The sequence below is a fragment of the Rhinoraja longicauda genome, chromosome 8 (genome assembly GCF_053455715.1).
Source record: "Rhinoraja longicauda isolate Sanriku21f chromosome 8, sRhiLon1.1, whole genome shotgun sequence".
Classification (NCBI taxonomy): Eukaryota; Metazoa; Chordata; class Chondrichthyes; order Rajiformes; family Arhynchobatidae; genus Rhinoraja; species Rhinoraja longicauda.
The window spans coordinates 67993224-68017421 of record NC_135960.1 but is presented as its reverse complement, the minus strand read 5'-3'; the positions used below and the strand labels follow the sequence as shown (position 1 = coordinate 68017421).

At 46.6% G+C, this 24198-nt stretch overlaps 1 protein-coding gene across 1 annotated transcript in view; it reads left to right on the top strand.

The window, feature by feature from the left end:
- LOC144596372 (collagen alpha-3(VI) chain-like) overlaps window positions 1-17305 on the top strand; it is a 40408-nt gene extending 23103 nt beyond the window's left edge. The window contains exons 8-12 of the mRNA XM_078404628.1: window positions 716-1318; window positions 4222-4824; window positions 7718-8320; window positions 11225-11827; window positions 14721-17305. Of these exons, the coding sequence (XP_078260754.1) occupies window positions 716-1318; window positions 4222-4824; window positions 7718-8320; window positions 11225-11827; window positions 14721-15331 (3023 nt within the window). The 3' untranslated portion in view covers window positions 15332-17305. The remainder of the gene's footprint in view (window positions 1-715; window positions 1319-4221; window positions 4825-7717; window positions 8321-11224; window positions 11828-14720) is intronic.
- Window positions 17306-24198: the final 6893 nt, after the last annotated feature.

The following is a 24198-nucleotide window of genomic DNA, read 5'->3' as shown; positions in this document are numbered from 1 at the left end:
ATCCTCTCCACATCCACTCTGTCCAAGCCTTTCAGTATGTTTCAGTGAGGCCCCCGCGCATTCACGCAATCCAGGCTCCCGCGTGAATGAAGAGATGGGCATTTATGCATGATGGTAAAGAGGACCTCGTGCATCATAGAAACATAGAAAATAGGTGCAGGAGGAGGCCATTCGGCCCTTCGAGCCTGCACCACCATTCAATATGATCATGGCTGATCATCCAACTCAGTATCCTGTACCTGCCTTCTCTCCATACCCCCTGATCCCTTTAGCCACAAGGGCCACATCCAACTCCCTCTTAAATATAGCAAATGAACTGGCCTCACCTACCTTCTGTGGCAGAGAATTCCACAGACTCGCCACTCTCTGTGTGGAAAAAAACCGTTCTCATCTCGGTCCTAAAAGCCTTCCCCCTTATCCTTAAACTGTGACCCCTTGTTCTGGACTTCCCCAACATCGGGAGCAATCTTCCTGCATCTAGCCTGTCCAACCCCTTAAGAATTTTGTAAGTTTCTATAAGATCCCCCCTCAATCATCAGATGCCCAACATCCCCAGCACCATAACACAACGTGCGCAGATAATAGGTGACACCGTACGGGAAGGGAAGGAGGTAAAACAGCAACTAAGTCCTTATGGTTTGAAATTCTATTATGCATATTGATAAAGATTGATGTTTTTTTTTCTAATTTAATTCTCCTCCATTTGCTTTTCAAGTTTTGCCACAGCGTAAAGCCGACATTGTATTCATTCTGGATGGGTCCATCAACGTCGGAAGGCAAAACTTCCCCCATATCACTGGGTTTGTTTCCAACCTAGTTGACGCTATCTTTATCGATGACGAGTCTCTCCAGGTGGGAGTAGTCCAGTACAATTCTGACGCCACCAACGAATTCTTCCTCAATTCGTACCGAAACAGGGAAGATGTCCTCAAGGCCATTGAGAATATAGTGTACAAGGGGGACACGACATTAAATGTGGGAGCCGCCTTGCGCTTTGTGAAGAACAATCAGTTTATCAAGTCGGCGGGGAGCAGGAGTGATCAACGCGTCCCACAAATTGCATTCCTAATAATTGGCGGCAAATCCAACGACGATGCGATCGCCGCTGCGACGGAGCTGAAGAATGCAGGATTCAAGATTATCACCATCGGTGTGCAGGATGCGGATGTCGATGAAATGAACAAAATCGCGAGTGAGCCAGCCGTGGTCTTCAGAGTGGCAGACATGGACACACTCTCTGAGCTGATCGAGCGAGTCCTGTTAGCCACGACCGATATCATTGCTAGTGACGGTGAACTCTGCCCACCATCAACTGATGGTAATTAACAAATTATTCACTTACCCGCAAAATATAAACTGATCACATGCTCTGAGGTATTTATTCACAAAATGCTGGGGTAACTCAGCAGGTCAGGCAGCATCTCGGGAGAGAAGGAATGGGTGACGTTTCGGGTCGAGACCCTTCTTCAGACTGATGACAGGGGGGCGGGACAAAGGAAGGATATAGGAAGATAGAGGGAGATCTGGGAAGGAGGAGGGGAAGAGAGGGACAGAGGAACTATCTAAAGTTGGAGAAGTCGATGTTCATACCACTGGGCTGCAAACTGCCCAAGCGAAATATGAGGTGCTGTTCCTCCAATTTCCATTGGGCCTCACTATGGCACTGGAGGAGGCCCATGACAGAAAGGTCAGACTGGGAGTGGGAGGGGGAGTTGAAGTGCTTGGCCACCGGGAGATCAGTTTGATAAACACATGCTCTGAGCGTGAGCTAATGAGCGCTTTTGTTTAGTTCTCTGAGTCAAGTATCGTTACTAACGGGGGGAAGGGTGAAAATTAAAATGCAGTCTCCGTTTAGCATCCCATGCAAGCACCAGATGTTCTAGCACTGCGCTGGGGGCGGTCACGGTGGCGCAGCGGTAGAGTTGCTGCCTTACAGCGCTTGCAGCGCCGGAGACCCGGGTTCCATCCCGACTACGGGTGCTGTCTGTACGGAGTTTGTACAGTACATTCTCCCCGTGACCGCTTGGGTTTTCTCCGAGATCTTTGGTTTCCTCCCGCACTCCAAAGACCGACAGGTTTGTAGGTTAATTGGCTTGGTATAAGTGTAAGTTGTCCCTAGTGGGTGTAGGATGGTGTTAAGGTGCGGGGATCGCTGGTCGGTGCGGACTCGGTGGGCCAAAGGGCCTGTTTCTGTGCTGTATCTCTAAACTAAACTAATGCAGATGCTGGATTCTCATTTTGATCCTTGCTTTTGATGCAATTCCCAAACTATCAACAATGCAAAATAAAACTATTGTTTGTTCAAGTCCCCCATGTGGTCAGGTCACCCGGCTGAGTTCACACACCTCCCTCCTCCCCCCTCCCTCCTCCCCCCTCCCTCCTCCCCCTCCCTCCTCCCCCCTCCCTCCTCCCCCCTCCCCTCCGCCCTCCCCTCCCCTTCCCTTTTCCCTCCCTCCTTCCCCTCCCCCCCACTCCATCCCCCTCAACCCCCTTTATCCTCCCCCTCTCCCTCCCCCCTCCCTCCCTAGGAGATAGATTTAAACTTTAAAATATGAATAACTAAAAATATAACACCGATTTCAATGAATTTCTTCCATTAGCACCAAAGGGACGACGGTGAGTAAGGTGGGCCTAAAATTGTCACGCTGTCGTGTACCGTTTTGGCTGTAGTTCAGGACAAACAAACAAACAAACACGAGTTTTAGTATAAAGATGTGGTGGGCCAGTTTTTTACACAGAGGATGGTGGGTGCCTGGAATGTGGGTGCAGGCTCGAAGGGCCGAATGGCCTACTCCTGCACCTATTTTCTATGTTTCTATGTTTCTAAGCCTTTGAAATAACCGATGCACTTAACTTGACAGAGTTGTAAGGTAGGAGCATTCAAAAAGAACAAGTTGAACCATGATAAATAGTGGGCGAAACTATTTCTCGGAAAATGGGCCGGTTGGAAGGGTTAATGTTCGTTGCTTTTATGCATCATTCATGGTGAGATGACTGCCTGTCAGCCAAGAGCCACAGCAGCTGGTGTTTGAAGTCTAAACTTGGGAAGCGTGAAATGGTCCATCGTGGTTTTGCTTACTTACCGTCCGGTAACTCCGGAAGGGAATGCGCCGGCAACAGAATCATGGAGCATGGAGCCCACTTTGCAGTGGTACTTCATGAAGCGGCTGCTCACAGCAGCATAAGGTCGCAAGGTGATAAGGAACAGAGCAGAATTCGGCCATTCAAGTCTACTCCGCCATTCAGTCATGGCTGATCTTTCTCTCCCTCCTAACCCCATTCTCCTGCCTTCTCCCCAACAACCCCGACACCCGTACTAATCAAGAATCTATCCATCTCTGCCTTAAAAATATCCACTGACTTGGCCTCCACAGCCTTCAGTGGCAAAGAATTCCACAGATTCACTGCCCCCCGACTAAAGAAGTTTCTCCTCATCTCCTTCCTAAAAAAACATCCTTTAATTCTGAGGCTGTGCCCTCTGGTCCTAGACTCTCCCACCAGTGGAAACATCCTCTCCACATCCACTCTGTCCAAGCCTTTCAGTATGTTTCAGTGAGGCCCCCGCGCATTCACGCAATCCAGGCTCCCGCGTGAATGAAGAGATGGGCATTTATGCATGATGGTAAAGAGGACCTCGTGCATCATAGAAACATAGAAAATAGGTGCAGGAGGAGGCCATTCGGCCCTTCGAGCCTGCACCACCATTCAATATGATCATGGCTGATCATCCAACTCAGTATCCTGTACCTGCCTTCTCTCCATACCCCCTGATCCCTTTAGCCACAAGGGCCACATCCAACTCCCTCTTAAATATAGCAAATGAACTGGCCTCAACTTCCTTCTGTGGCAGAGAATTCCACAGACTCGCCACTCTGTGTGGAAAAAAAACGTTCTCATCTCGGTCCTAAAAGACTTCCCCCTTATCCTTAAACTGTGACCCCTTGTTCTGGACTTCCCCAACATCGGGAGCAATCTTCCTGCATCTAGCCTGTCCAACCCCTTAAGAATTTTGTAAGTTTCTATAAGATCCCCCCTCAATCATCAGATGCCCAACATCCCCAGCACCATAACACAACGTGCGCAGATAATAGGTGACACCGTACGGGAAGGGAAGGAGGTAAAACAGCAACTAAGTCCTTATGGTTTGAAATTCTATTATGCATATTGATAAAGATTGATGTTTTTTTTTCTAATTTAATTCTCCTCCATTTGCTTTTCAAGTTTTGCCACAGAGTAAAGCCGACATTGTATTCATTCTGGATGGGTCCATCAACGTCGGAAGGCAAAACTTCCCCCATATCACTGGGTTTGTTTCCAACCTAGTTGACGCTATCTTTATCGATGACGAGTCTCTCCAGGTGGGAGTAGTCCAGTACAATTCTGACGCCACCAACGAATTCTTCCTCAATTCGTACCGAAACAGGGAAGATGTCCTCAAGGCCATTGAGAATATAGTGTACAAGGGGGACACGACATTAAATGTGGGAGCCGCCTTGCGCTTTGTGAAGAACAATCAGTTTATCAAGTCGGCGGGGAGCAGGAGTGATCAACGCGTCCCACAAATTGCATTCCTAATAATTGGCGGAAAATCCAACGACGATGCGATCGCCGCTGCGACGGAGCTGAAGAATGCAGGATTCAAGATTATCACCATCGGTGTGCAGGATGCGGATGTCGATGAAATGAACAAAATCGCGAGTGAGCCAGCCGTGGTCTTCAGAGTGGCAGACATGGACACACTCTCTGAGCTGATCGAGCGAGTCCTGTTAGCCACGATCGATATCATTGCTAGTGACGGTGAACTCTGCCCACCATCAACTGATGGTAATTAACAAATTATTCACTTACCCGCAAAATATAAACTGATCACATGCTCTGAGGTATTTATTCACAATATGCTGGGGTAACTCAGCAGGTCAGGCAGCATCTCGGGAGAGAAGGAATGGGTGACGTTTCGGGTCGAGACCCTTCTTCAGACTGATGTAGGGGGGCGGGACAAAGGAAGGATATAGGAAGATAGAGGGAGATCTGGGAAGGAGGAGGGGAAGAGAGGGACAGAGGAACTATCTAAAGTTGGAGAATTCGATGTTCATACCACTGGGCTGCAAACTGCCCAAGCGAAATATGAGGTGCTGTTCCTCCAATTTCCATTGGGCCTCACTATGGCACTGGAGGAGGCCCATGACAGAAAGGTCAGACTGGGAGTGGGAGGGGGAGTTGAAGTGCTTGGCCACCGGGAGATCAGTTTGATAAACACATGCTCTGAGCGTGAGCTAATGAGCGCTTTTGTTTAGTTCTCTGAGTCAAGTATCGTTACTAACTGGGGGAAGGGTGAAAATTAAAATGCAGTCTCCATTTAGCATCCCATGCAAGCACCAGATGTTCTAGCACTGCGCTGGGGGCGGTCACGGTGGCGCAGCGGTAGAGTTGCTGCCTTACAGCGCTTGCAGCGCCGGAGACCCGGGTTCCATCCCGACTACGGGTGCTGTCTGTACGGAGTTTGTACAGTACATTCTCCCCGTGACCGCTTGGGTTTTCTCCGAGATCTTTGGTTTCCTCCCGCACTCCAAAGACCGACAGGTTTGTAGGTTAATTGGCTTGGTATAAGTGTAAGTTGTCCCTAGTGGGTGTAGGATGGTGTTAAGGTGCGGGGATCGCTGGTCGGTGCGGACTCGGTGGGCCAAAGGGCCTGTTTCTGTGCTGTATCTCTAAACTAAACTAATGCAGATGCTGGATTCTCATTTTGATCCTTGCTTTTGATGCAATTCCCAAACTATCAACAATGCAAAATAAAACTATTGTTTGTTCAAGTCCCCCATGTGGTCAGGTCACCCGGCTGAGTTCACACACCTCCCTCCTCCCCCCTCCCTCCTCCCCCTCCCTCCTCCCCCCTCCCTCCTCCCCCCTCCCCTCCCCCCCTCCCCTCCCCTTCCCTTTTCCCTCCCTCCTTCCCCTCCCCCCCACTCCATCCCCCTCAACCCCCTTTATCCTCCCCCTCTCCCTCCCCCCTCCCTCCCTAGGAGATAGATTTAAACTTTAAAATATGAATAACTCTAAAAATATAACACCGATTTCAATGAATTTCTTCCATTAGCACCAAAGGGACGACGGTGAGTAAGGTGGGCCTAAAATTGTCACGCTGTCGTGTACCGTTTTGGCTGTAGTTCAGGACAAACAAACAAACAAACACGAGTTTTAGTATAAAGATGTGGTGGGCCAGTTTTTTACACAGAGGATGGTGGGTGCCTGGAATGTGGGTGCAGGCTCGAAGGGCCGATTGGCCTACTCCTGCACCTATTTTCTATGTTTCTATGTTTCTAAGCCTTTGAAATAACCGATGCACTTAACTTGACAGAGTTGTAAGGTAGGAGCATTCAAAAAGAACAAGTTGAACCATGATAAATAGTGGGCGAAACTATTTCTCGGAAAATGGGCCGGTTGGAAGGGTTAATGTTCGTTGCTTTTATGCATCATTCATGGTGAGATGACTGCCTGTCAGCCAAGAGCCACAGCAGCTGGTGTTTGAAGTCTAAACTTGGGAAGCGTGAAATGGTCCATCGTGGTTTTGCTTACTTACCGTCCGGTAACTCCGGAAGGGAATGCGCCGGCAACAGAATCATGGAGCATGGAGCCCACTTTGCAGTGGTACTTCATGAAGCGGCTGCTCACAGCAGCATAAGGTCGCAAGGTGATAAGGAACAGAGCAGAATTCGGCCATTCAAGTCTACTCCGCCATTCAGTCATGGCTGATCTTTCTCTCCCTCCTAACCCCATTCTCCTGCCTTCTCCCCAACAACCCCGACACCCGTACTAATCAAGAATCTATCCATCTCTGCCTTAAAAATATCCACTGACTTGGCCTCCACAGCCTTCAGTGGCAAAGAATTCCACAGATTCACTGCCCCCCGACTAAAGAAGTTTCTCCTCATCTCCTTCCTAAAAAAACATCCTTTAATTCTGAGGCTGTGCCCTCTGGTCCTAGACTCTCCCACCAGTGGAAACATCCTCTCCACATCCACTCTGTCCAAGCCTTTCAGTATGTTTCAGTGAGGCCCCCGCGCATTCACGCAATCCAGGCTCCCGCGTGAATGAAGAGATGGGCGTTTATGCATGATGGTAAAGAGGACCTCGTGCATCATAGAAACATAGAAAATAGGTGCAGGAGGAGGCCATTCGGCCCTTCGAGCCTGCACCACCATTCAATATGATCATGGCTGATCATCCAACTCAGTATCCTGTACCTGCCTTCATTCCATACCCCCTGATCCCTTTAGCCACAAGGGCCACATCCAACTCCCTCTTAAATATAGCAAATGAACTGGCCTCAACTACCTTCTGTGGCAGAGAATTCCACAGACTCGCCACTCTCTGTGTGGAAAAAAAACGTTCTCATCTCGGTCCTAAAAGACTTCCCCCTTATCCTTAAACTGTGACCCCTTGTTCTGGACTTCCCCAACATCGGGAGCAATCTTCCTGCATCTAGCCTGTCCAACCCCTTAAGAATTTTGTAAGTTTCTATAAGATCCCCCCTCAATCATCAGATGCCCAACATCCCCAGCACCATAACACAACGTGCGCAGATAATAGGTGACACCGTACGGGAAGGGAAGGAGGTAAAACAGCAACTAAGTCCTTATGGTTTGAAATTCTATTATGCATATTGATAAAGATTGATGTTTTTTTTTCTTATTTAATTCTCCTCCATTTGCTTTTCAAGTTTTGCCACAGAGTAAAACCGACATTGTATTCATTCTGGATGGGTCCATCAACGTCGGAAGGCAAAACTTCCCCCATATCACTGGGTTTGTTTCCAACCTAGTTGACGCTATCTTTATCGATGACGAGTCTCTCCAGGTGGGAGTAGTCCAGTACAATTCTGACGCCACCAACGAATTCTTCCTCAATTCGTACCGAAACAGGGAAGATGTCCTCAAGGCCATTGAGAATATAGTGTACAAGGGGGACACGACATTAAATGTGGGAGCCGCCTTGCGCTTTGTGAAGAACAATCAGTTTATCAAGTCGGCGGGGAGCAGGAGTGATCAACGCGTCCCACAAATTGCATTCCTAATAATTGGCGGCAAATCCAACGACGATGCGATCGCCGCTGCGACGGAGCTGAAGAATGCAGGATTCAAGATTATCACCATCGGTGTGCAGGATGCGGATGTCGATGAAATGAACAAAATCGCGAGTGAGCCAGCCGTGGTCTTCAGAGTGGCAGACATGGACACACTCTCTGAGCTGATCGAGCGAGTCCTGTTAGCCACGATCGATATCATTGCTAGTGACGGTGAACTCTGCCCACCATCAACTGATGGTAATTAACAAATTATTCACTTACCCGCAAAATATAAACTGATCACATGCTCTGAGGTATTTATTCACAAAATGCTGGGGTAACTCAGCAGGTCAGGCAGCATCTCGGGAGAGAAGGAATGGGTGACGTTTCGGGTCGAGACCCTTCTTCAGACTGATGTAGGGGGGCGGGACAAAGGAAGGATATAGGAAGATAGAGGGAGATCTGGGAAGGAGGAGGGGAATAGAGGGACAGAGGAACTATCTAAAGTTGGAGAAGTCGATGTTCATACCACTGGGCTGCAAACTGCCCAAGCGAAATATGAGGTGCTGTTCCTCCAATTTCCATTGGGCCTCACTATGGCACTGGAGGAGGCCCATGACAGAAAGGTCAGACTGGGAGTGGGAGGGGGAGTTGAAGTGCTTGGCCACCGGGAGATCAGTTTGATAAACACATGCTCTGAGCGTGAGCTAATGAGCGCTTTTGTTTAGTTCTCTGAGTCAAGTATCGTTACTAACTGGGGGAAGGGTGAAAATTAAAATGCAGTCTCCGTTTAGCATCCCATGCAAGCACCAGATGTTCTAGCACTGCGCTGGGGGCGGTCACGGTGGCGCAGCGGTAGAGTTGCTGCCTTACAGCGCTTGCAGCGCCGGAGACCCGGGTTCCATCCCGACTACGGGTGCTGTCTGTACGGAGTTTGTACAGTACATTCTCCCCGTGACCGCTTGGGTTTTCTCCGAGATCTTTGGTTTCCTCCCGCACTCCAAAGACCGACAGGTTTGTAGGTTAATTGGCTTGGTATAAGTGTAAGTTGTCCCTAGTGGGTGTAGGATGGTGTTAAGGTGCGGGGATCGCTGGTCGGTGCGGACTCGGTGGGCCAAAGGGCCTGTTTCTGTGCTGTATCTCTAAACTAAACTAATGCAGATGCTGGATTCTCATTTTGATCCTTGCTTTTGATGCAATTCCCAAACTATCAACAATGCAAAATAAAACTATTGTTTGTTCAAGTCCCCCATGTGGTCAGGTCACCCGGCTGAGTTCACACACCTCCCTCCTCCCCCCTCCCTCCTCCCCCCTCCCTCCTCCCCCTCCCTCCTCCCCCCTCCCTCCTCCCCCCTCCCCTCCCCCTCCCCTCCCCTTCCCTTTTCCCTCCCTCCTTCCCCTCCCCCCCACTCCATCCCCCTCAACCCCCTTTATCCTCCCCCTCTCCCTCCCCCCTCCCTCCCTAGGAGATAGATTTAAACTTTAAAATATGAATAACTAAAAATATAACACCGATTTCAATGAATTTCTTCCATTAGCACCAAAGGGACGACGGTGAGTAAGGTGGGCCTAAAATTGTCACGCTGTCGTGTACCGTTTTGGCTGTAGTTCAGGACAAACAAACAAACAAACACGAGTTTTAGTATAAAGATGTGGTGGGCCAGTTTTTTACACAGAGGATGGTGGGTGCCTGGAATGTGGGTGCAGGCTCGAAGGGCCGAATGGCCTACTCCTGCACCTATTTTCTATGTTTCTATGTTTCTAAGCCTTTGAAATAACCGATGCACTTAACTTGACAGAGTTGTAAGGTAGGAGCATTCAAAAAGAACAAGTTGAACCATGATAAATAGTGGGCGAAACTATTTCTCGGAAAATAGGCCGGTTGGAAGGGTTAATGTTCGTTGCTTTTATGCATCATTCATGGTGAGATGACTGCCTGTCAGCCAAGAGCCACAGCAGCTGGTGTTTGAAGTCTAAACTTGGGAAGCGTGAAATGGTCCATCGTGGTTTTGCTTACTTACCGTCCGGTAACTCCGGAAGGGAATGCGCCGGCAACAGAATCATGGAGCATGGAGCCCACTTTGCAGTGGTACTTCATGAAGCGGCTGCTCACAGCAGCATAAGGTCGCAAGGTGATAAGGAACAGAGCAGAATTCGGCCATTCAAGTCTACTCCGCCATTCAGTCATGGCTGATCTTTCTCTCCCTCCTAACCCCATTCTTCCTGCCTTCTCCCCACCAACCCCGACACCCGTACTAATCAAGAATCTATCCATCTCTGCCTTAAAAATATCCACTGACTTGGCCTCCACAGCCTTCAGTGGCAAAGAATTCCACAGATTCACTGCCCCCCGACTAAAGAAGTTTCTCCTCATCTCCTTCCTAAAAAAACATCCTTTAATTCTGAGGCTGTGCCCTCTGGTCCTAGACTCTCCCACCAGTGGAAACATCCTCTCCACATCCACTCTGTCCAAGCCTTTCAGTATGTTTCAGTGAGGCCCCCGCGCATTCACGCAATCCAGGCTCCCGCGTGAATGAAGAGATGGGCATTTATGCATGATGGTAAAGAGGACCTCGTGCATCATAGAAACATAGAAAATAGGTGCAGGAGGAGGCCATTCGGCCCTTCGAGCCTGCACCACCATTAAATATGATCATGGCTGATCATCCAACTCAGTATCCTGTACCTGCCTTCTCTCTATACCCCCTGATCCCTTTAGCCACAAGGGCCACATCCAACTCCCTCTTAAATATAGCAAATGAACTGGCCTCAACTACCTTCTGTGGCAGAGAATTCCACAGACTCGCCACTCTCTGTGTGGAAAAAAAACGTTCTCATCTCGGTCCTAAAAGACTTCCCCCTTATCCTTAAACTGTGACCCCTTGTTCTGGACTTCCCCAACATCGGGAGAAATCTTCCTGCATCTAGCCTGTCCAACCCCTTAAGAATTTTGTAAGTTTCTATAAGATCGCCCCTCAATCATCAGATGCCCAACATCCCCAGCACCATAACACAACGTGCGCAGATAATAGGTGACACCGTACGGGAAGGGAAGGAGGTAAAACAGCAACTAAGTCCTTATGGTTTGAAATTCTATTATGCATATTGATAAAGATTGATGTTTTTTTTTCTTATTTAATTCTCCTCCATTTGCTTTTCAAGTTTTGCCACAGAGTAAAGCCGACATTGTATTCATTCTGGATGGGTCCATCAACGTCGGAAGGCAAAACTTCCCCCATATCACTGGGTTTGTTTCCAACCTAGTTGACGCTATCTTTATCGATGACGAGTCTCTCCAGGTGGGAGTAGTCCAGTACAATTCTGACGCCACCAACGAATTCTTCCTCAATTCGTACCGAAACAGGGAAGATGTCCTCAAGGCCATTGAGAATATAGTGTACAAGGGGGACACGACATTAAATGTGGGAGCCGCCTTGCGCTTTGTGAAGAACAATCAGTTTATCAAGTCGGCGGGGAGCAGGAGTGATCAACGCGTCCCACAAATTGCATTCCTAATAATTGGCGGCAAATCCAACGACGATGCGATCGCCGCTGCGACGGAGCTGAAGAATGCAGGATTCAAGATTATCACCATCGGTGTGCAGGATGCGGATGTCGATGAAATGAACAAAATCGCGAGTGAGCCAGCCGTGGTCTTCAGAGTGGCAGACATGGACACACTCTCTGAGCTGATCGAGCGAGTCCTGTTAGCCACGATCGATATCATTGCTAGTGACGGTGAACTCTGCCCACCATCAACTGATGGTAATTAACAAATTATTCACTTACCCGCAAAATATAAACTGATCACATGCTCTGCGGTATTTATTCACAAAATGCTGGGGTAACTCAGCAGGTCAGGCAGCATCTCGGGAGAGAAGGAATGGGTGACGTTTCGGGTCGAGACCCTTCTTCAGACTGATGTAGGGGGGCGGGACAAAGGAAGGATATAGGAAGATAGAGGGAGATCTGGGAAGGAGGAGGGGAAGAGAGGGACAGAGGAACTATCTAAAGTTGGAGAAGTCGATGTTCATACCACTGGGCTGCAAACTGCCCAAGCGAAATATGAGGTGCTGTTCCTCCAATTTCCATTGGGCCTCACTATGGCACTGGAGGAGGCCCATGACAGAAAGGTCAGACTGGGAGTGGGAGGGGGAGTTGAAGTGCTTGGCCACCGGGAGATCATTTTGATAAACACATGCTCTGAGCGTGAGCTAATGAGCGCTTTTGTTTAGTTCTCTGAGTCAAGTATCGTTACTAACTGGGGGAAGGGTGAAAATTAAAATGCAGTCTCCATTTAGCATCCCATGCAAGCACCAGATGTTCTAGCACTGCGCTGGGGGCGGTCACGGTGGCGCAGCGGTAGAGTTGCTGCCTTACAGCGCTTGCAGCGCCGGAGACCCGGGTTCCATCCCGACTACGGGTGCTGTCTGTACGGAGTTTGTACAGTACATTCTCCCCGTGACCGCTTGGGTTTTCTCCGAGATCTTTGGTTTCCTCCCGCACTCCAAAGACCGACAGGTTTGTAGGTTAATTGGCTTGGTATAAGTGTAAGTTGTCCCTAGTGGGTGTAGGATGGTGTTAAGGTGCGGGGATCGCTGGTCGGTGCGGACTCGGTGGGCCAAAGGGCCTGTTTCTGTGCTGTATCTCTAAACTAAACTAATGCAGATGCTGGATTCTCATTTTGATCCTTGCTTTTGATGCAATTCCCAAACTATCAACAATGCAAAATAAAACTATTGTTTGTTCAAGTCCCCCATGTGGTCAGGTCACCCGGCTGAGTTCACACACCTCCCTCCTCCCCCCTCCCTCCTCCCCCCTCCCTCCTCCCCCCTCCCTCCTCCCCCTCCCCTCCCCCCCTCCCCTCCCCTTCCCTTTTCCCTCCCTCCTTCCCCTCCCCCCCACTCCATCCCCCTCAACCCCCTTTATCCTCCCCCTCTCCCTCCCCCCTCCCTCCCTAGGAGATAGATTTAAACTTTAAAATATGAATAACTCTAAAAATATAACACCGATTTCAATGAATTTCTTCCATTAGCACCAAAGGGACGACGGTGAGTAAGGTGGGCCTAAAATTGTCACGCTGTCGTGTACCGTTTTGGCTGTAGTTCAGGACAAACAAACAAACAAACACGAGTTTTAGTATAAAGATGTGGTGGGCCAGTTTTTTACACAGAGGATGGTGGGTGCCTGGAATGTGGGTGCAGGCTCGAAGGGCCGATTGGCCTACTCCTGCACCTATTTTCTATGTTTCTATGTTTCTAAGCCTTTGAAATAACCGATGCACTTAACTTGACAGAGTTGTAAGGTAGGAGCATTCAAAAAGAACAAGTTGAACCATGATAAATAGTGGGCGAAACTGTTTCTCGGAAAATGGGCCGGTTGGAAGGGTTAATGTTCGTTGCTTTTATGCATCATTCATGGTGAGATGACTGCCTGTCAGCCAAGAGCCACAGCAGCTGGTGTTTGAAGTCTAAACTTGGGAAGCGTGAAATGGTCCATCGTGGTTTTGCTTACTTACCGTCCGGTAACTCCGGAAGGGAATGCGCCGGCAACAGAATCATGGAGCATGGAGCCCACTTTGCAGTGGTACTTCATGAAGCGGCTGCTCACAGCAGCATAAGGTCGCAAGGTGATAAGGAACAGAGCAGAATTCGGCCATTCAAGTCTACTCCGCCATTCAGTCATGGCTGATCTTTCTCTCCCTCCTAACCCCATTCTCCTGCCTTCTCCCCAACAACCCCGACACCCGTACTAATCAAGAATCTATCCATCTCTGCCTTAAAAATATCCACTGACTTGGCCTCCACAGCCTTCAGTGGCAAAGAATTCCACAGATTCACTGCCCCCCGACTAAAGAAGTTTCTCCTCATCTCCTTCCTAAAAAAACATCCTTTAATTCTGAGGCTGTGCCCTCTGGTCCTAGACTCTCCCACCAGTGGAAACATCCTCTCCACATCCACTCTGTCCAAGCCTTTCAGTATGTTTCAGTGAGGCCCCCGCGCATTCACGCAATCCAGGCTCCCGCGTGAATGAAGAGATGGGCATTTATGCATGATGGTAAAGAGGACCTCGTGCATCATAGAAACATAGAAAATAGGTGCAGGAGGAGGCCATTCGGCCCTTCGAGCCTGCACCACCATTCAATATGATCATGGCTGATCATCCAACTCAGTATCCTGTACCTGCCTTCTCTCCATACCCCCTGATCCCTTTAGCCACAAGGGCCACATCCAACTCCCTCTTAAATATAGCAAATGAACTGGCCTCAACTACCTTCTGTGGCAGAGAATTCCACAGACTCGCCACTCTCTGTGTGGAAAAAAAACGTTCTCATCTCGGTCCTAAAAGACTTCCCCCTTATCCTTAAACTGTGACCCCTTTTTCTGGACTTCCCCAACATCGGGAGCAATCTTCCTGCATCTAGCCTGTCCAACCCCTTAAGAATTTTGTAAGTTTCTATAAGATCCCCCCTCAATCATCAGATGCCCAACATCCCCAGCACCATAACACAACGTGCGCAGATAATAGGTGACACCGTACGGGAAGGGAAGGAGGTAAAACAGCAACTAAGTCCTTATGGTTTGAAATTCTATTATGCATATTGATAAAGATTGATGTTTTTTTTTCTAATTTAATTCTCCTCCATTTGCTTTTCAAGTTTTGCCACAGAGTAAAGCCGACATTGTATTCATTCTGGATGGGTCCATCAACGTCGGAAGGCAAAACTTCCCCCATATCACTGGGTTTGTTTCCAACCTAGTTGACGCTATCTTTATCGATGACGAGTCTCTCCAGGTGGGAGTAGTCCAGTACAATTCTGACGCCACCAACGAATTCTTCCTCAATTCGTACCGAAACAGGGAAGATGTCCTCAAGGCCATTGAGAATATAGTGTACAAGGGGGACACGACATTAAATGTGGGAGCCGCCTTGCGCTTTGTGAAGAACAATCAGTTTATCAAGTCGGCGGGGAGCAGGAGTGATCAACGCGTCCCACAAATTGCATTCCTAATAATTGGCGGCAAATCCAACGATGATGCGATCGCCGCTGCGACGGAGCTGAAGAATGCAGGATTCAAGATTATCACCATCGGTGTGCAGGATGCGGATGTCGATGAAATGAACAAAATCGCGAGTGAGCCAGCCGTGGTCTTCAGAGTGGCAGACATGGACACACTCTCTGAGCTGATCGAGCGAGTCCTGTTAGCCACGATCGATATCATTGCTAGTGACGGTGAACTCTGCCCACCATCAACTGGTGGTAATTAACAAATTATTCACTTACGCGCAAAATATAAACTGATCACATGCTCTGAGGTATTTATTCACAAAATGCTGGGGTAACTCAGCAGGTCAGGCAGCATCTCGGGAGAGAAGGAATGGGTGACGTTTCGTGTCGAGACCCTTCTTCAGACTGATGTCAGGGGGGCGGGACAAAGGAAGGATATAGGAAGATAGATGGAGATCTGGGAAGGAGGAGGGGAAGAGAGGGACAGAGGAACTATCTAAAGTTGGAGAAGTCGATGTTCATACCACTGGGCTGCAAACTGCCCAAGCGAAATATGAGGTGCTGTTCCTGCAATTTCCATTGGGCCTCACTATGGCACTGGAGGAGGCCCATGACAGAAAGGTCAGACTGGGAGTGGGAGGGGGATTTGAAGTGCTTGGCCACCGGGAGATCAGTTTGATAAACACATGCTCTGAGCGTGAGCTAATGAGCGCTTTTGTTTAGTTTTCTGAGTCAAGTATCGTTACTAACTGGGGGAAGGGTGAAAATTAAAATGCAGTCTCCATTTAGCATCCCATGCAAGCACCAGATGTTCTAGCACTGCGCTGGGGGCGGTCACGGTGGCGCAGCGGTAGAGTTGCTGCCTTACAGCGCTTGCAGCGCCGGAGACCCGGGTTCCATCCCGACTACGGGTCCTGTCTGTACGGAGTTTGTACAGTACATTCTCCCCGTGACCGCTTGGGTTTTCTCCGAGATCTTTGGTTTCCTCCCGCACTCCAAAGACCGACAGGTTTGTAGGTTAATTGGCTTGGTATAAGTGTAAGTTGTCCCTAGTGGGTGTAGGATGGTGTTAAGGTGCGGGGATCGCTGGTCGGTGCGGACTCGGTGGGCCAAAGGGCCTGTTTCTGTGCTGTATCTCTAAACTAAACTAATGCAGATGCTGGATTCTCATTTTGATCCTTGCTTTTGATGCAATTCCCAAACTATCAACAATGCAAAATAAAACTATTGTTTGTTCAAGTCCCCCATGTGGTCAGGTCTCCCGGCTGAGTTCACACACCTCCCTCCTCCCCCCTCCCCTCCCCCCCTCCCCTCCCCCCCTTCCCTTTTCCCTCCCTCCTTCCCCTCCCCCCCACTCCATCCCCCTCAACCCCCTTTATCCTCCCCCTCTCCCTCCCCCCTCCCTCCCTAGGAGATAGATTTAAACTTTAAAATATGAATAACTCTAAAAATATAACACCGATTTCAATGAATTTCTTCCATTAGCACCAAAGGGACGACGGTGAGTAAGGTGGGCCTAAAATTGTCACGCTGTCGTGTACCGTTTTGGCTGTAGTTCAGGACAAACAAACAAACAAACACGAGTTTTAGTATAAAGATGTGGTGGGCCAGTTTTTTACACAGAGGATGGTGGGTGCCTGGAATGTGGTACCATGTGTGTTGTAAATACGGACACAATATGAATGTTTTTAAATGCTTTTAGATGGGCACGTGGGTAAGCAGGTAATGGAATGATATAGATCACATGCAGGGTGAGGAGATTAATTTAACTTGGCATCAGATTGAGGGCCGAGGGGACTATTTCCATAATGTACTTTACTAGGAATCACTGAAAGCTAACACAGGAACAGCAAACATTAAAGAAGACAACTGCATTGCACCTTGAAAACTATGCTCGGCTCTCCCAATACTTGCGATAAAGGGACCGTAGCAATATTTCACCAGACATTTCATCAGTCTGAAGAAGGGTCTCGACCCGAAACGTCACCCATTCCTTCTCTCCTGAGATGCTGCCTGACCCGCTGAGTTACTCCAGCATTTTGTGAATAAATACCTTCCATTTCACCAGACAGCTTCTTAGAGTGGTAGACTGGGCTGTGCTCTTAGGGATTTAATAAAATGCAAAGCAATCTCCTTGGACAATACAGAATGGTACTGGGCTGTTCCAGGGTTTTATCCTGGAATAACATTTGTGGGTTTTCTTTGAACAATGTTTATTTCTGATTTTTTATTGATACAGCTTTGACAATTCAATGCATGAACACATTAGTACTGATAGATATCCCCCCCACCCCCACCCACCACCCCCACCCACAATACCATTCAGAGGGTATACAACTTAAGATATGCAAGGAAAATAAGTAAATATGTAAACATAAACATAAGCATAAAAACAAATAAACAGATAGATAGATAGATAGATAGATAGATAGATAGATAGATAGATAGATAGATAGATAGATAGATAGATAGATAGATAGATAGATAGATAGATAGATAGATAGATAGATAGATAGATAGATAGATAGATAGATAGATAGATAGATAGATAGATAGATAGATAGATAGATAGATAGATAGATAGATAGATAGATAGATAGATAGATAGATAGATAGATAGATAGATAGATAGATAGATAGATAGATAGATAGATAGATAGATAGATAGATAGATAGATAGATAGATAGATAGATAGATAGATAGATAGATAGATAGATAGATAGATAGATAGATAGATAGATAGATAGATAGATAGATAGATAGATAGATAGATAGATAGATAGATAGATAGATAGATAGATAGATAGATAGATAGATAGATAGATAGATAGATAGATAGATAGATAGATAGATAGATAGATAGATAGATAAATAAAGCGATCAATAAATAAATAAAATTATGATAAAAAATAAAAGTTTAAAAAAAAATAAAAAAATAATAATAATAATAATAATTATTATTTTTTTAAAGATAAATTGTTAGAGGTTTAAAGCAGTGCACCAGTTTTTTTGTATATTTATTGTAGTAAAAAGCGATACTGAAATATATGTTAGGATCGGCCAGCTTTGGTATTTTACGAAATGACGCTGAGGTGAGTTTGCTGAATAATTTCTGGCAATTATTTAATCTTTTTTTTTCTGTGGTGATGCTCCTTGTAAAATAACAGATCTTTAGTTTAAATAAATATTTTGCAACTTCTCATTAGGGAAGGGATTTCACTGCAAAAAAGAAATCTCCAATAGTAAAACTGTAACTGTAGAACAAAATCGACCTATCTGATGTGGCATGCAAGACTAAGCTTTTCTCTCTACCTCGGTTACTCATGACACTAAACTTAACTAAGCTTAACTAAGAGTAATTAAACTTAACTAGACTTAACTAAGCTTAACCAAGCTTAACTAAGCTTAACCAAACTGAACTAAATTTAACTAGACTTAATCAGACTTAATTAACTAAGCTTAACTATACTTAACCAAACTTAACTAAATTAAGCTAAACTCTGATCTGATGTAACATGCAAGACAAAGCCTTTCTCTGTACCAAAGATACTAGAGGAGCAAGATGGACCACTCCGTCAATATCGCGTGCACTGGTGTAGTACGCAAAGGAGCGTGTCGTCCGCCATTTTAGTTGGCAAAACCCTCCGTTCGCTCTGCCTCTCGCAGTTTAATCAATGTTTTGGGGGAACAGTATGTGTGATGACACCATAAAAATGCAGAATATACCTCATCTATCAATTCACAGATTTTTGTTATTTTTCTTTTTAAATGTTTCTGCAAGTTTCTGCCTACTAAATTGGTGCCGTGCTACGGTTTTTAGGGATGAGTGGTCTATCTTGCTCCTCTAGTACCTTTGCTCTGTACCTCGGTACAGGTGACAACACTAATAAGCCTGGACCCACACCCAGCCCCCACCCCCGGCCGCTCCACGTGGAGGAGGGGGTTTTGTGACATCACGGTGGGGGGGAACAATTCCTATGGTGGCTGGTTCCGATCTCTCTCATAACTCCCATGCAACTGAGGGACGTATGTGAACGAACCATGGTGGGACAGCTTACTTGTCCAGTTATTAGATTTTAGATTTAGATTTAGAGATACAGCGTGGAAACAGGCCCTTCGGCCCACCGAGTCCGTGCCACCCAGCGATCCCCGCACATTAACACTATCCTACGCCCACTAGGGACAATTAAAAAAAAAAATTTTACCAAGCCATTTAACCTACATGCCTGTACGTCTTTGGAGTGTGGGAGGAAAACCGAAGATCTCAGAGAAAACCCACGCAGGTCACGGGGAGAACGTACAAACTCCATACAGACGGCGCCCGTAGTCAGGATCGAACCCGGGTCTCCGGCGCTGCATTCGCTGTAAGGCAGCAACTCTATCGCTGTGCCGCCCGTGGTGTCAGGGATTGTGGTGGGCAGACGATGTGATGTGAAGCATTTGTGGTAAGGAGTGCAGTCGCAATTTTAATTTGCTACCCCTCCTGTTCAGTCACCGTTAACTCAATATAAAATATTATCACACCCCTCCTCCCCTCCCCTCCTCCCACAGGTTGCGACGTTGATGTTTTGTTTGGTTTTGACGTCAACTCGAGAGACGCATTCACACTGGAGCCAGGTTTCCAGAAGCAAATGAATAGTATTCTGCAAAGGACTTCACAGATGCGCGCTATAAGCTGCACCGGCACTCAGTCCCCTGTTCTCAGAAAATGCTCGGGTAACTCAGCGGGTCAGGCAGCATCTCTGGAGAGAAGGAATGGGTGACGTTTTGGGTCGAGACCCTTCTTCAGTCTGACGATCCGAAACATCACCCATTCCTTCTCTCCTAGATGCTGCCTGACCTGCTGAGTTACTCCAGCATTCCGTAATACCTGGGTAAAAGATTCTGTGCATCTCCCCCTCATGATCTTGTGCACTTCCATATGGGTCACCTATCATCCTTCTTCAGACTTTACCCTACCCTCATTTGATCACCTTGGTCATATCCTCAAAAACATGATCAAATTAGTAGGTGATCATAGCATCTTCCTCACAGTTCACACTGCCACCCAGCTTTGTATCATCTGCAAATTTGCTAATGGTACTTTTAATCCCTTTAATATTGGGGAGGATAAAGTCACCCTCTACACCAACCCTGTGTTTCTTGCATCCTTCTGTAATCTGTCTACATATCGGATCCTCTATCTCCCACGGGCTACTGGATGCCCTATATTATATTCCTTTTAGAATAATTGCTCCTTTTTTATGTTTGAGCTCGACCCATAATAGCCCCTCTCACAACCAGGTTTCTGTAACGGCCACAACACCATAATTCCAAGCATTTCACAAAATCCTGGAGTAACTCAGCAGGTCAGGCAGCATCTCAGGAGAGAAGGAATGGGTGATGTTTCGGGTCAATTATCTTACACTGTAATTCCTGAGGTTATCAAATTATCTGTTTTTATCTTAACTTCTGTTTCCAGTGACATTTTCCTAACCTTAATCCCCTTTAGCCGAGCCTATGGCGGCCCAGAGCTTGAAATGTTTCTTGAGCCTTTCATGATTCTGTTGCTCTTTTTAAAAAAAAACCCTCCCATTAAATTTGTCGTTCTTTTAACATTTACCTTTGTGACCCTGATTGTGGGTGCGTTTCCCAAGCCATACCCTGGGCTGTGAACGCTATTAACGCAAAGAAGTCTGGATGAGATCTGCATTGGCCAGAAGCACAAGCAGATGGAAATCTGATTCATTTCTGTTGTTGCTCTGCCCCCTCGACCAAAAGCAGAATGAAACATTTCTGCACTTTTGATAGAATCTCTGAGCAGGATTGGAATCATGAGAGACCAGGGTCACAGTTGCTGAAATGTAATATACTGAGAAATATACTTGTGGATGCCAATTGAAGTGCTTTGGAATTGTCCAAAACAGGAAAGGATTATGCAACAATAGATTAAAAAAAACATAAGGAGGAGCAGGAGGAGGGTTTGATCTTTGGATTGAGCTACATTTTTCTGTCTGGTCACCGCAACCCTTTATTCCCCAATAGTCGGAAAAATCTATTTGATCTACAGCAATCCCAAAGATTGCTACAGAGAATCCCAAAGATTCACATCTCACTGAGACTTAATTGAGGCCTTAATTGAGGCCTTATCCAAATTTATGTGACCCTCGTCCTTGGGGATAAGCACAAAATGCTGGAGTAACTCAGCGGGTCAGGCAGCATCTCAGGAGAGAAGGAATGGGTGATGTTTCGGGTCGAGACCCTTGTTCAGACTGATGTCAGGGGAGGGGGCGGGACAAAGATCGGATGTAGTAGGAGACAGGAAGACTAGCAGGAGAACTGGGAAGGGGAGGGGAAAGAGAGGGACAGAGGAACTATCTGAAGTTGGAGAAGTCAATGTTCATACCGCTGGGCTGCAAGCTGCCCAAGCGAAATATGAGGTGCTGTTCCTCCAATTTGATCCTCCTCACTATGACACTGGAGGAGGCCCATGACAGAAAGGTCAGACTGGGAGTGGGAGGGGGAGTTGAAGTGCTGAGCCACCGGGAGATCAGGTTGGTTAAGGTGGACTGAGCGAAGATGTTGAGCGAAACGATCGCTGAGCCTGCGTTTGGTTGTCCTTGGTTGATCTCGTTGAGAGAAAACATCTTTACAGACTCAACCCAGTCAAACACACTCAGCCTCTCTGGAGAAAATCCTCCCCCACGTTCCATGATGGTTTGCTCGTGATTCGACATTTAGTGGGAAATTCCCAAAAGAAACCTGTAGAAGACCTCTTGGTTGGGTTGCTCCTGGGCCTGGCCAAGCTGGCCATCCGTGAGTCATGGCGCCAGGCGGAAGAGGGCTCTGCCCGAGCCGACTACCTGCCCCTTTTCCGGGGTTACGTCTGTGCCCGGGTGGCACTAGAGAGGGACTACTCAACAACCAAACATCTGTCGCCTCTGATATTTAATTTCATTCTTCACATGTTTAAGCTATGATGTTTTATTCTTAATGTTTGAATGTTTTATGTTTTATTCTTAATTGTTTACCGTATGTCGTGTCGTTACTTGCGAGTGGAGTACCAAGGCAAATTCCTTGTATGTGTACATACTTGACTAATAAAATGTATTGAATTGAATGGAATTGAATGGAATTGAATGGAATGGAATGGAATGGAATGGAATTGAATGGAATGGAATGGAATTGAATTGAATTGAATTGAATGGAATTGAATGGAATTGAATTGAATGGAATTGAATGGAATTGAATTGAATTGAATGGAATTGAATGGAATTGAATTGAATTGAATGGAATTGAATTGAATGGAATGGAATGGAATGGAATTGAATGGAATGGAATGGAATTGAATGGAATTAAATTGAATTGAATGGAATTGAATTGAATTGAATTGAATTGAATTGAATTGAATGGAATTGAATTGAATGGAATGCAATTGAATTGAATGGAATTGAATGGAATTGAATGGAATGGAATGGAATGGAATTGAATGGAATGGAATGGAATGGAATGGAATTGAATTGAATTGAATTGAATTGAATGGAATTGAATTGAATTGAATTGAATTGAATTGAATTGAATTGAATTGAATTGAATTGAATTGAATTGAATTGAAATGAATTGAATTGAATTGAAATGAATTGAATTGAATTGAATTGAATTGAATTGAATTGAATTGAATTGAATTGAATTGAATTGAATTGAATTGAATTGAATTGAATTGAATTGAATTGAATTGAATTGAATTGAATTGAATTGAATTGAATTGAATTGAATTGAACTGAACTACCCATTGTCCGAGAGCACCCTGGGAGATTTCCGGGACCACTGGGCACTGCGGGGGTGGGGTGGAATGTATCCTGATTAAGGATTGCATTATAGTTATTTGGAAATCTAGTGTCTTAGATAATTTAGTGTTTTTGTATTATGATGGTGGGTGTGTTACTACAGTTTTGTTTTGTAAATATTATTTTGTATCTTTTGTGTTCTTGTCCTATGCCTGTATGAAACTTTGCGAGTCTTCAAGGTACAACAGAAGTCTTTATTACAGTAACTCAATGCTGGCAGCAAGACAACTAAAATGGCTGCAACCCCACACTCAACACTGTGTACAGCCAAGATAACTATGTACAAAACATCTCCCTTTGTCCTGTGCAGCGCCGCCTGCTGCACGGGAGGAGCAACGGGTCCTCCCACCCCACGCAGTCCATCAAACATCACAGTATCATCATTGAATTAATTATTTTTGATATTTAAAAAAAGGGAAGCCCGGAGAGCTCTCTCCTGCTCAGCAAGGCCCTTGTGGTAGCCTATTGGACTCCACATGACACACAATGGAGGAAAGGCGTGGAAACATTTGTGCCCATCTGTGATGTGGTCTAATTGGGCAGAGCAAACATCCACTGATACTTCCACTCAGGGTGGGACATTTCCCCACTCAACCTGTGCCAGATTAAACTGGCAGAAGTTCTGGGTGGCACGGCGGCGCAGCAGTAGAGTTGCTGCCTTGCAGTGCCAGAGACCTGGGTTTGATCCTGACTACGGGTGCTGTCTGTACGGAGTTTGTGTCCTCTCTCCCTGGGACCATGTGGGTTTCCCCCGGGTGCTCCGGTTTACTCCCACTCTGCAAAGATGTATGTCAATTGGCTTCGGTAAGAATTGTAAGTTGTCCCTAGTGCTGGTGTGCTGGGTGGTTGCTAGTTGGCGCGGACTCGGTGGGCCGAAGGGCCTGTTTCCACGCTGTGTCTCTAAACTAAACTAAAGTAAACTAAACTAAACTAAACTAAACTAAACTAAACTAAACTAAACTAAACTAAACTAAACCAAACCAAAGGTCCAGTGTGCGTGCTTTCAGTCTTCTGGCTTACAACATTTTCCACTTTATTTTTGGGCTTATTATATATTTCTTACATGGAATCTCTGATATGGATACTCTTGAGGTCCTACAGTTGAAGACTCTGAAGGCGTTGCCTCACTGGTTGCCAAAGCTATCCTGGCAGCACAGCCACCTGGGAGAATTCCTGTGTTGTACTGGAACAGGCCGATATTCCAGTAACCGGTGGGCTCGAGACTATGCTGCTCAAAGTCAAATAGTGGCTGGGGCAGTTGGCCGGCAGGCCCAGGGTAGTGGCAAACCTATAGACTGTA